At 36.6% G+C, this 13,277-nt stretch overlaps 1 protein-coding gene across 3 annotated transcripts in view; it reads left to right on the plus strand.

The window, feature by feature from the left end:
• The window catches only part of pcx (pecanex), a 743,348-nt gene that overhangs the window by 85,536 nt on the left and 644,535 nt on the right, over positions 1 to 13,277 (plus strand). For all 3 annotated transcript variants that reach the window (XR_016547122.1, XM_090376780.1, XM_090376781.1), the window contains exon 3: positions 4,685 to 4,878. Coding sequence is in view for 2 of the 3 variants with exons in the window: in XM_090376780.1 (XP_090232906.1) it covers positions 4,685 to 4,878 (194 nt within the window). In the remaining variant the exon portion in view is untranslated. The remainder of the gene's footprint in view (positions 1 to 4,684; positions 4,879 to 13,277) is intronic.

Here is a 13,277-nt window from a genome sequence, read left to right on the forward strand (position 1 = left end):
CCAGGATGATCATAGCATGCTTTACCACTAAAACCCCAATCTATTTTCATTAATTCTGCAGTCTTCTTTTTTCTGTATTAAGCGCAGCTTATTATATCCATTCAGTTTTCCAACTGATTGCATCCTTCCACTTTAATTTGGGTCTTTATTTGGTGTTCAGTCCAATTTTTTTTTTTTTAACTAACCTTGTGCTTTCCATTCAGTTGATTCATTCATTCCATTTTAAACTTCTATTTTTTATCCAATTGTTTATGGGTTCAATTTCACATTCATTTTTCTCACAGAACTTTGTCCCTTAATGATTCCTGAGAAAACTTACATAGTACTTTCATATCTGTAGTTCATTTATATGCTTAATTGTATGTGTCAGCTCTGTTTTCATATCTATATGGCAAAATAGGTCTTACAACTGCTTTATATATTCTTGTTTCTTTTCTTAGGTTCACATTATAAAACTGTTCCAGTATTGTTCCAATTACTGCAATCATGGCCCAAGGTGGTAGATGACTTTCATCAACCGGTGAAATACCACCACTTTGCTTATTGGAGGCTTGAAGTGGTGAAACCCATGTTTAGTCTATAGAGCAAAGTTTCCGGCATCCCCTCCCCCTATACTTCTCCTTCAACCCATGCACGGTACTAAGTACTATAGGTTTTGATATCTTTCATGTTTGGAGTTTTCATAAAAAAAAAAAAAAAAAAAAAATTACCTTATCTGTGATATATATCTTGCATGCACCATAACAGATAAACAGTTATCCAAGGTATTTAAATATATTGACATATCACCCCATATCACAACTAAATTATCATCATATGCCATTTAATTTACTGCCTCAAGATTTTTATGAAGCCTTTAAAATTTAAAGTCTTTATCTAACACCAAGTTCCAGACTAATTGTAATCATGACCACAAATTTCCTTACCTTGTCTGTGATATATCTTGCATGTGCCATAAAAGATAAGCAATCATCCAATTTCTTGACAACAGGAATCTTTAATCCATGTTCCGCACTATTGGGGAGAGTAGTTATCATTGGGTACTGTTCTTTGTGGACTAATGTTATTAGTAGAGTTCCCAGGGTTTGGTGCTGGGTCCATTCTTGTTTTCTGTGTTTATTAATGATATTGATAAAGGCTTGATGTGTAAGCTTGCAGATGATATGGAGTTTAGCAGGGTGATTAATAACAGTAATCAGGGTCATCATCATAAGCCACTTTCAATCCACTTCAGGATGAAGGCCTCTCCAGAAACTTTCCAGTTCCTTCTGATTTGTGCAATGGCCATCCATTTACTACCCACAAACTCATGAATTTCATATGTCCATCTCTGCCATTGTCTTCCAGGTTTTCTTCTAGCTCCTCTTGAGTACCATTTTGTTATTTTCTTAGTCCATCTGTCATCATGTCTTCGAGCTATGTGGTCCTGCCCAAGACCATTTTAGTTCTTTAGTTTTGATAAGAATGTCCTTTACTTGAGTTTGCTGCCTAATCCACGTGTTTCTCTTCTTATCTAACAGTCTGATTCCCAATATAATTTGTTCCATTCTTCGCTGCATAGTTCTCAGCTTCTCTTCCGTTCTTAAGTGCCCAAGTTTCACTTCCATAAGTTGTGGTGGGGAATATACATTGGTTCATTATTTTACGTTTCAGACAAATTGGGATATTGCTCCTCAGTATGTGACTATATTTCCTGAATGCTATCCATCCAAAATTTATTCTTCTCTTGCCTTCCAGCCATTTATCATTACAGCTAATGACTTGTCCCAGATAAGTATATGACTCTGCCTTTTCAATTATTGCTCCTTCAATCATTATATCCCCTTCTGTGGCATACTTGTTCATCATTACTTTTGTTTTATCCATATTCATCTTTAGACCAAAAATTCTTACTAATTCTGCATAACTGATTAAGATTTTCCTCTAATTCCTTGGGATTGTGGCTTATGAATGTCATCTGCAAATCGTAAATGGTTTAGGTACTCTCCATTCACATTGACTCCTTTCTGCGACCAGTCTAATCTTCTGAAAGCTCCCTCAAGGGCAGCAGTAAGCAACTTCGGAGATATTGTGTCTCCTTGTCGAACTCCTTTCTCGATTTTAAATTTGCTACTGTCTTTGTCTAGTCTAATAAAGGAGGTAACATTCTCATATATTTTCTTCAAAATCATAATATATGGGGTATCTATGCATTGTCCATTCAGTGCCCAAAGCATTGCCTTATTCTGTTTGGAGTCAAATGCCATTTCATAATCCACAAATGCCAGGCATAATGGTGTTTTATATTCATTTGTTTTCTCCATTAGCTGTGATATTACGTGAAGGTGATCCATAGTTGAGAATCCTGTGACTCTTGTGAACAACTTGTAAATGTGAGATAACAAGCTAATTGGTCTATAATTTCCAATTTCTGATTTATCTCCTTTCTTATGCAGCAAAACTATGATTGCATTATTCCACTCCTTAGGCATCACACCTTTTCTAATGCATTTTGTGAAGAGTCTTGCCAGTTTTTATGTCATGCCTCTTCCTCCCAATTTTAACAACTCTACAGTAACTTCATTTTCCCCCATGGCTTTCTGATTCTTCATTTTCTTCAACGCATGTTCTACCTCATCACGAAGGATATCGAGTATGTCGTATGTGTTACTAATTTGCGATCCATCTTCCCCACTGCTGGCATCATTCCCTCACTCCTTGTATAATTCTCTATAGTAGTCTTCTGCTATTTGAATTATGCCTTCTCTGCTATTTATAAGTATGCCATCACTATTCTTCAGTTTCAGTATCATTTGTCTTTCTGTATTACTGCTCATGGCTGCTGATTTGTTTTGTTTTCCCTTAATACTTGTCCTACGTTTTTTTGTGTGTAAAATCTTGTAATGTCCTCTCTGAGTCTCTTTCTAATGACTTTGCATAACTCAGTATATTCGATGTTCTCCCTGTTAGTGTTTATCGTGCTCTTCATTTGTGACAAGTGTTTCTTGGCTAATTTTTTTTTCTTTGGATTTCTTTTACCTATAGGTTTCTTGGCCTTCGTAGCCAAGTGGTCAGGAGCAGGAGTGCAATAGCACACGCTCCTTGAGTAGATCGGGGTTCAAGCCCCTGACTGCTAAATACGTTCGATCTGCCAACCCGCATTGGACCAGCGTGGCAGATTATGGGCCATCTCCCTTAACATGGATTGTTGAGGAGGCTTCCATCCTGCAGTGGGTTGATAATGGCTGCAGTTTACCTTTTTTTTTTTTTCTTGGGCTTTATTACTTTCAGAATGTTGTAATATTCCTCATCGATATCTTGGTCCTGAGCAGTGTGCAGAAGCTCAGATGTGTTCTTAAGTTCTACTACATACTGCTTTTTCTCCTCTTCTGTTATCTGAAAGTCTGCATTATTTACTCAAGTCAGTTTTATTCTTTCTTTCTTTTCTTCATTCTATATCAAGTGTGCATCTTACCATTCTGTGATCACCTTCAACATTTACCTTGTTCAGGAGGGTCACGTCATTCACGATATACCTTCTGTTAGTGAGGATTTAGTCAATTTCATTAGTTGTTAATACATTTGGGCTCTTCCATCTGCACTTTCTGTTAACCCTTTTCTTGAAAAAATGTTTTTCACTGACATTCCTTGAGATTTTGCAAATAATCAGGGTAAATAATCAGTTCTGCAGTAATCAGGGTATGCTACTGCAGCAAGATCTAGAAAAAATGAGCAGGAAGGCTGAGAAGTGGCAACTGAAGTTTAATATTCACAAATGCAAGGTATTGCATATGGGTAGCAGTAATCCCAGATTACTGTACCAACAAAATACCAACTGTGCGATAACCTTACTCATGGTAGTGGAGAATGAAAAAAGACTTATAGTAATTGTGTACTCAGTCAGTTATGAAGTTCTCTAAGCGGTGTAGACAGGCTGCCTGGAGAGCTTATGGGGTTTTGTTGATGATGTATAGGAATTTTTCTAGCAGGGATAAGGAGGCGATAATCCTGTTATATAAGGGAATGGTTAGGCCACATCTTGGGCACTGCATTCAGATCTGGAAGCTTTATTTTAGGAAATGTGTGGATCTGTTAGAATGAGTGTAGAGAAGAGCAACAAGATTAGTGAGGGGACAAAAGGGTGCTCTTATGAGGAAAGGCTTCAGGCTGCGAATTGCAGCATCTGGGGACTAGACACTTGTGAGGAGATTTATTGAGGCATTTAAGGCTTTGAATGGACTAAGTAAACTAAGTGTTGATGGCATCCTTACCCGTGCTCAGAAACACGCATTGTGAAACATTTAAATTGAGCAATAGTGGTTGCAGGATAGATGTGTGTGGGGGGGGGATTTACTGTCAGCCAATGGGTAGTTAATTGTTGGGAACAAACTTCCATGTGGTGTCCTGGAAGTGGGTAGTTTAAATAAATTTAAGGAAACACTACAAAAATTATAATTTATCTTGTTCTTCCTTAAATAATCAATTAATTATTAGAAGGGTTGGACTCACAATATGAGATATACTGATAGGTGAGAAGCTTTTTGTTTTTTTGGCCTATTATGGATTATCTTGCATCCTTACATCTTTACAATTATGTGCCAAAGAGGACATGAATCAGGTTAATATTAAACTCATTTTGTTCATAAATGTTTTTGTCATAGTTTTTTAATAAATAATTTTTTTTATTGTTATTTTTTTTATTTAGGGATACAGAACATATTGAAATGACTGTTCTTAATTCAAGAAGAGAAGAAGAAACTCCTCCAGTTCAGTGTAGTTCACGAAATTCATTTGCAGAGGGTCCAAGTAAGCATAGCATAACTCATGTAGATTCCATGGAGTTCCTTAGTAGGCTGTTTAATTCTGATTTAGAGGTGAAGCCATGTGGAAGCACAATAGGTAATTTAGAACAGCAAAGTTTCATTCTTTGCTTGACAATCAGTGAAAATTTTTTTTGTTCTGAGAACAACTGAAATTTATTTTTATTTTGCTATTACTGCTTATAATGTTTCCTAAGCATCTGAATTAAAATCAAACCATTTTCTTCATTCAGTATTAACTACTTTAACTCAAATTGGTCTGGTATTTACCTATGTGATAATAAAGTGAAAATAAGATTAGGTCTGTGCTCCATACCAAATGACCATGATGACAGTTTGTGCACACAAATGGAATGGTTTGGTAGATAGTAACATTATTTTGTGGATTGAATAGATAACTTCTTATATCATTATGTCAGAGATTATTAGTAATGCCCATATGGTGCAAGGAAGCTTAAGGCTTATGCTGCAGGCACCTCCGTAGCCAGGTGGGAAGGAGCAGCAGTGCGTAGCACACGCTTCTTGATTAGACCGGGGTTCGAGCCTGTCACCACCAAATACGGAGGATGCGGAAAGGTCAGGGAATGACCACCGCATATTCCCGGAGCAATATGGCCTTAGTTGCTAATGCTCCTAAAAACCAAATAACAACAATAACCTAGTTCTAGACACATTTAACCATAAAAATTTCAACTTCATTCGTTTTACTTTTGTTGCTCAGAGCCTTAAACACCTCAACAAAGTCTTCTCTAAGGTGCCTAGTTTCCAAGCTGTGCAACCCACGTGTTTGAAGTTTTTCCTGATATGGATGCCCTTTTGCTGATCTCACCAGCTGAGTTACCTGTCTTTGGACCCTTTCAAGAAGCACAATGCCTTTGTTTAAGTGCAATCTCCATACTTGAACACAGTATTCCAAGTGTGGTCTAACAATTGCCTTGTATAATGATACAAGGCAATTGTTAGACCACAAACATTTGGTAAATCATCTGTAGGACAGTATGGGCCTTCCTTGCAACCTGTCTACAATGCTTGGACAACTTCATGTCTGAACATATTGTAGCACTCAAGTTCTTTTCCTCCACTACCGGCATTTAGTTCAATGAAAGCATAGCTGCCATTTTTCTGATTATCCTTGTAGTCTATTTAGACCACTCTGAAGAAGCCTTCTGGCAGTGATCATTAACTACTCTATGGATCTTTACATCATCTGCAAATTTAGACATCACACCCTCATTCTTCATTGATGTCATTTAAGAAAATCAAATCAACCCAATCTGAGGAATAACTATTTATCACAACCCTCTGCCTCCTGCCCCGAAGCCATCCTGCTATCCAAGGATTTTTCTTGTGATTCTAACCTGTTTGAGCTTATAAAGTAACCACTCATCTGGGACTGAGTCAAATACTTTGCTGAAATCTAAATAAACAATTTCAAAATTATTCCCTAAATCCAGCTCATGAGTGACCCTGTCAAAATAGCTAACCTGTTTTGTTAAATATGATTTTCCCTTTACAAAACCATGCTGTGTACCTTTCAGAATTCTATTTCTATCTAAATGATTCTGAAATCCATCCTTAATCATTGCCTCCATGATGTTTCTTACTACTGAAATCAGACTGACTAGTTGGTAATTTCCCACTACATTCTTAGAAGCACCTTTATGTATTTGCGATACATTGGCACCTTTCCAATCCAGTGGAATCTGTCCTGCGTCCAGTGATGCTCTCTAATTAGCCTTAATGGTTCAGTGCACTTACTTGCTGCCTCCCTTAAAATTATAGGCCACATGACATCAATCCCAGGAGCCTTACTTGCCTGTAGGCTCGAAAGCTTTTTCATTAAATAATCATGTGAAATTTCAATATCATTAATTACATATTTTTCAACTTCACTGCTATAATTTCTCATGACATAAAGGGTGTTTCTTCTGTAAATATCGATGCAAAGTAACAGTTGAGTTCATCTTCAACATCAGCTGGGGTATCTAATACTATCCCACATTGATTATATAAGGGGGCACTATTACATATCAACTGTGGGGCACTATTACATAACAACTTGTAGCTTTTATATGCTTGAGTACTTTTTATTGATCTGTAACTTTTCCATGACATCTTTTTCTGCTCAAGTAATCTGGCAACTTCATTATTCATGTAAATTTGATGAATTTCAGGTATTGCTCAAAGCATCAAAGGCAGATATTGTTGGGATATCAGAGACGTGGTGTCACACAGATATAAGTAATGCAGAACTGGAATCTGGGGAGTACAACATCTACAGAAAGTCTAACCTAACCTAGACAGGATAGGAAGGGAGGAGGGGTTATGCTATTAGTTAAGAAACACATAAAATCCAAGGAAGTGAAGCCAGTCGACATCGCTGGACAGTGCAGTGTCGAGTCAGTTTGGTGTGACATAAGCATTGGGAGATCAAAATTGAGAGTAGGAGTGTGCTATAGGCCTAATGACTCTGATGAGTATAATAAACTGTACAGAGAAATAGAGTGGGCCAGTAAATCAGAGAGTCTTATAATGGGGGATTTTAATTTCCCAGATATTGACTGGAATTTGCGATTTGGTTACTGACACACTAGCAATGCTTTTGTGGATTTATTGGATGATTGTTTTCTAAATCAGCATGTTCGGGAAGCAGCTAGAGGGAGCAATACTCTTGATTTGATTATCAGTAGTGATTCTTCATGCATTAAGAATCTGCAGATACAGGAACCACTAGGTGGCAGTGATCACAGTGTGCTGAAGTGGGATTTACTCAAGGAGGTAACTACTATCAGGGGTAAAAAGAAGAGTTATTGCTTTTGTAGAGGCGACTACGATGGTCTGAGACAGTATTTAAATTCTATACAGTGGGACCAACTGATGATGTTACCAACAGCAAACTCAAAATGGGAAGCATTCAAAGAAATTATCTTGGAAGCTACTAGGATTTACATACCAACTAAGAAATATTGTTCAAGGTTCAGGCCTAAATGGATGTCAGATGAACTAATAAGACATATGGCAGAGAAGAAAAATGCATGGGATACATATAAATGAACATGTGACAGAGAAGCCTATGATAGATATAAGTTGATCTGTAACCAAGTTACAAAGGAGGTTAGGCAGGCGAAGGCAGATTACGAGAAATCTTTCGCAAGGGATGCAAATAAAAACAGCAAGGAGTTCTTTACTTATGTAAACTCTAGAAGGAAGGGGATGAATCAGATTGGTCCACTTGATATCGATGGTTCAACTGTTCATGATCCTGCTCAGGTAGCTAACAAACTAAATGAATATTTTGCCTCTACATTCACCCATGAGGAGTTATTCAGGAAGGGGAATGCCATAGATGGAGTAAACACTGGCAGTGAGCTAGATGATCTTGTAATAATTGAGAGTAAAGTGGAGGAGAAATTGTTGAAGATAAATACAAGAAAGGCACCTGGGGTGGATGGGATCTATCTAGTTATATTAAATGAGGCAGCAAAGGAAGTAAGCAATCCGTTAGCCATAATTATGAGAGCTTCCTTGGACTCAGGGGAGGTACCCACAGACTGGAGATGTGCAAGTGTAACCCCGATTCAGAAAGGAGGATCAAAGGCTAACACCAGAGTTCGAGCCCGTCACCACCAAATACGGAGGATGCGGAAAGGTCGAAGAATGACCACCGCATATCCTGGAGCAATATGGCCTTAGTTGCTAATGCTCCTAAATAACAAACAAACAAACAAACAAACAAACAACTTATCAGAAGTCAAAACAATTTTAACAATGTTGGTCATATTCTTTTTCTTTCAGTACAGTCAGTCCTCGTATAACACATGTTTATACTACATGAATTCAATCATACACGATTTATAAATAGGGGTACGATGTCGCAAATAACACGAACCGAATTCGCTTATGTACTATTCAGCTTTGCGTTTACAAGAAATGGCAGTCAAATGCCACAGAATCACCCCAGCTGAGTGCAACACTTATTGCATTGTTTGCTCATTTGCTACATTCATGCTGCTTTGTTTGTGCGTATCAACCGTGCCTGCTCATTTTTGTTCTTTTTATACTATGCTTTATTTCCTAAAAATTAGTAAAATACTTGAAAAAAGTGTGAAAAGGAAGCATGATGTGTGTTCACTCTTGAGTTGTCTGTGCCTAACACTATTTTTCCCATAAGGCCTGTATTGCACGATTTTGCATTGCACGAGGGCTTCTAGGAAACAACTACTGTGTTATAGGAGGACTTACTGCATGCGCACGCACGCACGTTATTTATTTTTTTTTTTTGTTATTTTTGGTTTTTAGGAGCATTAGCAACTAAGGCCATATTGCTCCGGGATATGCGGTGGTCATTCCCTGAAAGACCTTTCCGCATCCTCCGTATTTGGTGGTGACGGGCTCGAACCCCGGTCTAATCAAGAAGCGTGTGCTACGCACTGCTGCTCCTTCCCACCTGGCTACGGAGGCGCCACGCACGCACGCACGCGTGCGCGCGCACACACACACACACACACACACACACACACACACAGTGAAAAAAAAAAATGGGAGGAAGAGAGAAAAAGAGAGAGAGAGGTGCAAGGAATTGCAATTAAAATAGCAACACGTGTCTTTAGTTCTGATGTAAACCACAAGTCAGAGGGTAAAAGGCATAAACATAAATAAAAATGAGAATAAAATTTTGTTACTGAAATAAATGAAAATGAAAATAAAATTTTGTAAAGAAAATAAAAAAAAATTTTGTAAGGATTAAAAGAGGTAGGGGATTTGAAATTAGCTTGTGAACTTTACAGTTGACACTACGAAGACGAGAAATTAAAAAAACTGAAACGACAACAGATATTTCTAGAATCATATAACTTATTAGTCTAATCCAAGTAAAGGTACAAAGATTTGAAAACATTGTAAAAAGCAAGTAGCCATGGAAAAAATAACTTGCATTTTAGAGACATTTTTAAGTTATTTTTTCCATGTTACTTGCTTTTTACTATTTTTTAAAATCTCTGTACCTTTAATTGGATTAGACTAATAAGTACTAGAAACATATGTTTCTAGAAATTTCTGTTATTGTTTCAGTTTTTTTAATTTCTCGTCTTCATAGCGTCAACTGTAAAGTTCACAAACCATTTTCAAAAATAAAAACCTTGTTAATTATTTTGAAAAATTTTTATTTCAGCAACAAAATTTTATTCTCATATTTTTTGCTTATCCTTTTTACTGTTTGGCTTGTGGTTTACATAAAAAATTAAGGCACATTGCTATTTTGCTTGCAATGCTGGCTGTTCATGCCTGACGAGAGGCTAGTTTTGTTAATTGCGGCTCTTTTTTTTTTACTTTTTTTATCCATGCTCTGCATGGGTTTAGCTTTTACTGTCTCTAACTGCACTAGACTTCTTCCTCTTTTTTCCATTTTTCTGCCTTCTTGTTTCCACTTTCTTGTTATTCAACATATACAGTGAAACTTCTCCTAACTGACACCTCTCGTTAACGGACATCTCTCTACAACGGACATTTTCAAATTCCCCAACTCACCTCCATTCGTTTTAATGTGTTTGCAGCTTCTGTCTAGCGGACATTCTCTGTAACGGACGCGGACAGGCAATCTGCACTGTTTCGTTTAGATTAGCACTTAATTTGATCTCCCCATAATGGACAGCGGGCGAGCTCACGGCCCTTTTTCTAGGAACGTTTCTTCCACGTATTGCCTCAATCGTGTGTTTATTTTCTATTTCCGATTCTCTGAATTTTATTAAGGTTTACGTCGCGGTTCTAAACCCTTTATCAAGAATTTTAAGGCACGTGTAAAACTTCTGATGAATTCGGTGTGTGCAGGGTGGGGGGATATGGTCGGCCTTTCGTCTTTTCAGTTTCAGTTTTCAGTTTTGTTCAGTGTTGTGTGAAGTGCACAATGTCTTATCGTAAACATTTAACTTTAAAAGATGAAGTCGAACTCATTAATGCATATGATCGGCAAAAAAAATAGTGTTCGCAATCTAGCTGCAAAATTCAAAATTGGGAAGATGCAGGTAAGTGACATCCTAAAGAAAAAAAATGAACTGCTCAAACAATTCTGGCAACACGGAAATGATCAGGTTCAAAATCATTCCCGAAAACTGTTGGACTTCAAATTGACAATGTTACGTATGAGTGGTTTTGTTTTTAGCACAATAGTGCTAAAAAAATTCCCATTAATGGGCCTATTATTAGGGAAAAGGCTTTGGAGGTTGCGAAATCTATGGGAGTAAATGAGTTCAAAGCTTCTGCGGGATGGCTAGACAAGTTCAAAACTCAGCATAAAATTTCCTGGAAAACCGTAAGTGGTGAAGGTGGATCTCTGTTGATACTGGAGTTGTAACAGAGTGGACCGTCAAATTGGAAGATTTATGTCGTGATTTTGAAGCTAAGGATATTTACAACTGTGACGAAACAGGGTTGCTTTTAAAGCTCTTCCTGAAAAAACAATGAGTCTTAAAAACGAAAAGCGCCAGGGCGGAAAAATTTCTAAGGAACGCTTGACTGTACTATTGTGTACAAATATGCTGGGAGACTTTGAACAACCTCTTGTTATAGGAAAACAACAAAATCCTCGTTGTTTCAAGGGATAAAGTTGAATCTTTTGAATGTTTACTGGAAGTCTAATAAAAAAGTGTGGATGACACGAGATATCATGAGCGAATGGATAAGTCACTTTAACCAAAACATGATTCGTCAAAACTGAAAAATTATTCTTTTCATGGATAATGCTGGATCTCACCCGCACATTGAATTGTCCAACATTCAAATCGTTTTTCTGCCACCAAACACATCTGCAGAGTGTCAGCCCTTGGATCAAGAGATAATAAAAAATTTTAAACTTCACTACAGAAAACGTGTTTTAAGACATCTCATTGCAAACATGAACGATGTAACATGTGCGAGTGACCTTGCAAAGAAACTCAGCATCCTAGATGCGATTCAATGGATTTCCTCTTCAGTAAACACAATTAGAAAACAAACTGTCGTGAACTGTTTTGTAAAGTCTGGCTTCTCAAACGCAAAAATTGAAATTGTGAACAGCAATGTGGAGCACCAAGAAGAGCAAGAACTTCAACCTCTATTGATAATGTACGATACTTCAGTTACAAGTAACCCTGGCTACAAAGATATAGACTCGAACCTCACTACAGAAGATGGTGCTCTAGATATCAACGACATTATCATCGATATTTTTCAAGAAGTTCCTCATGAGGATGAAGAAATGGAAGGAGGTCATTCTGTCGAAGAACATATTAACGACGAACCACCGATGAAAATAGAAGAAGCGCTCATACAAATCAATCGTTTAAAAATGTTTTTCGCCGCTGAAGAAGATACTGAAGGACTTTCGATGGTTTCTTCACTCCAAACAAATGTTGAAAACAAAATTATCAGCCGGAAGAAGGTGCAGAAGAAAATAAGTGATTACTGTATGCATTTTTCTTAAGATAAAGTCACAATATGCATAGCACAATTGTATGTATATTATTTACAAAAATATTGTGCAATATCTGTGTATAATTTAATTTAATTTTACATTAAACGTTTAACGATTTTTCTTTATCTCTTGTGTATGTAATTGTATATTATTTACAAAAATATTGTTCAAAATCTGTATATATTTTAATTTAATTTTAGATTAAACGTTTAACGATTTTTCTTTCTTTCTGTTTTTTTTTCTCCCTCAGACTTCTTGTTAGCGGACACTTCTCTCTAACGGACAGATTTTCATTCCCCATGGCTGTCCGTTAAAGGGAAGTTTCACTGTATATATATATATATATATATATACCATATATATATATATATATATATATATATATATATATACACAACTATATATATATGTTGTTGTATGTATGTATATATATATATATATATATATATATATATATATATATATATATATATATACACACTGTATATGCAATTAATGTACAATAAATATTTGAGAAATATATAAATATGTTTATTGACATAGCCAAGTGGTAGATGACTTTCATCAACCAGTGAAATACCACCACTTTGCTTATTGGAGGCTTGAAGTGGTGAAACCCATGTTTAGTCTCTAGAGCAAAGTTTTCGGCATCCCCTTGCCCCATACTTCTCCTTCAACCCATGCATGGTACTAAGTACTATAGGTTTTGATTCCTTTCGTGTTTGGGGTTTTCATATAAAAAAAAAAAAAAAAGTGGTCAGGAGCATGAGTGCAATGGCACATGCATTGAGTGGACCAGTATTCAAGTATTGAGTGTGACTTCTAAATATAATTAACGTTTGTATTGATGATTTATTGTAAATTCCACTGGCCTGGTGGTCATGCTGGAGTATGCACAAGAATAAAATATGCAATAAACATATCAATAAGTACATAATTTCCACATTTGAATTTTTATTTAATTTAATTTTAATTTTTACTGTATTAAACCATTAGTTTCTTGTTATTGTAGAAAGTTCTAAAGAAACGTA

This window comes from Mastigoproctus giganteus, chromosome 6 (genome assembly GCF_048544385.1).
Source record: "Mastigoproctus giganteus isolate SK-2022 chromosome 6, ASM4854438v1, whole genome shotgun sequence".
Classification (NCBI taxonomy): Eukaryota; Metazoa; Arthropoda; class Arachnida; order Uropygi; family Thelyphonidae; genus Mastigoproctus; species Mastigoproctus giganteus.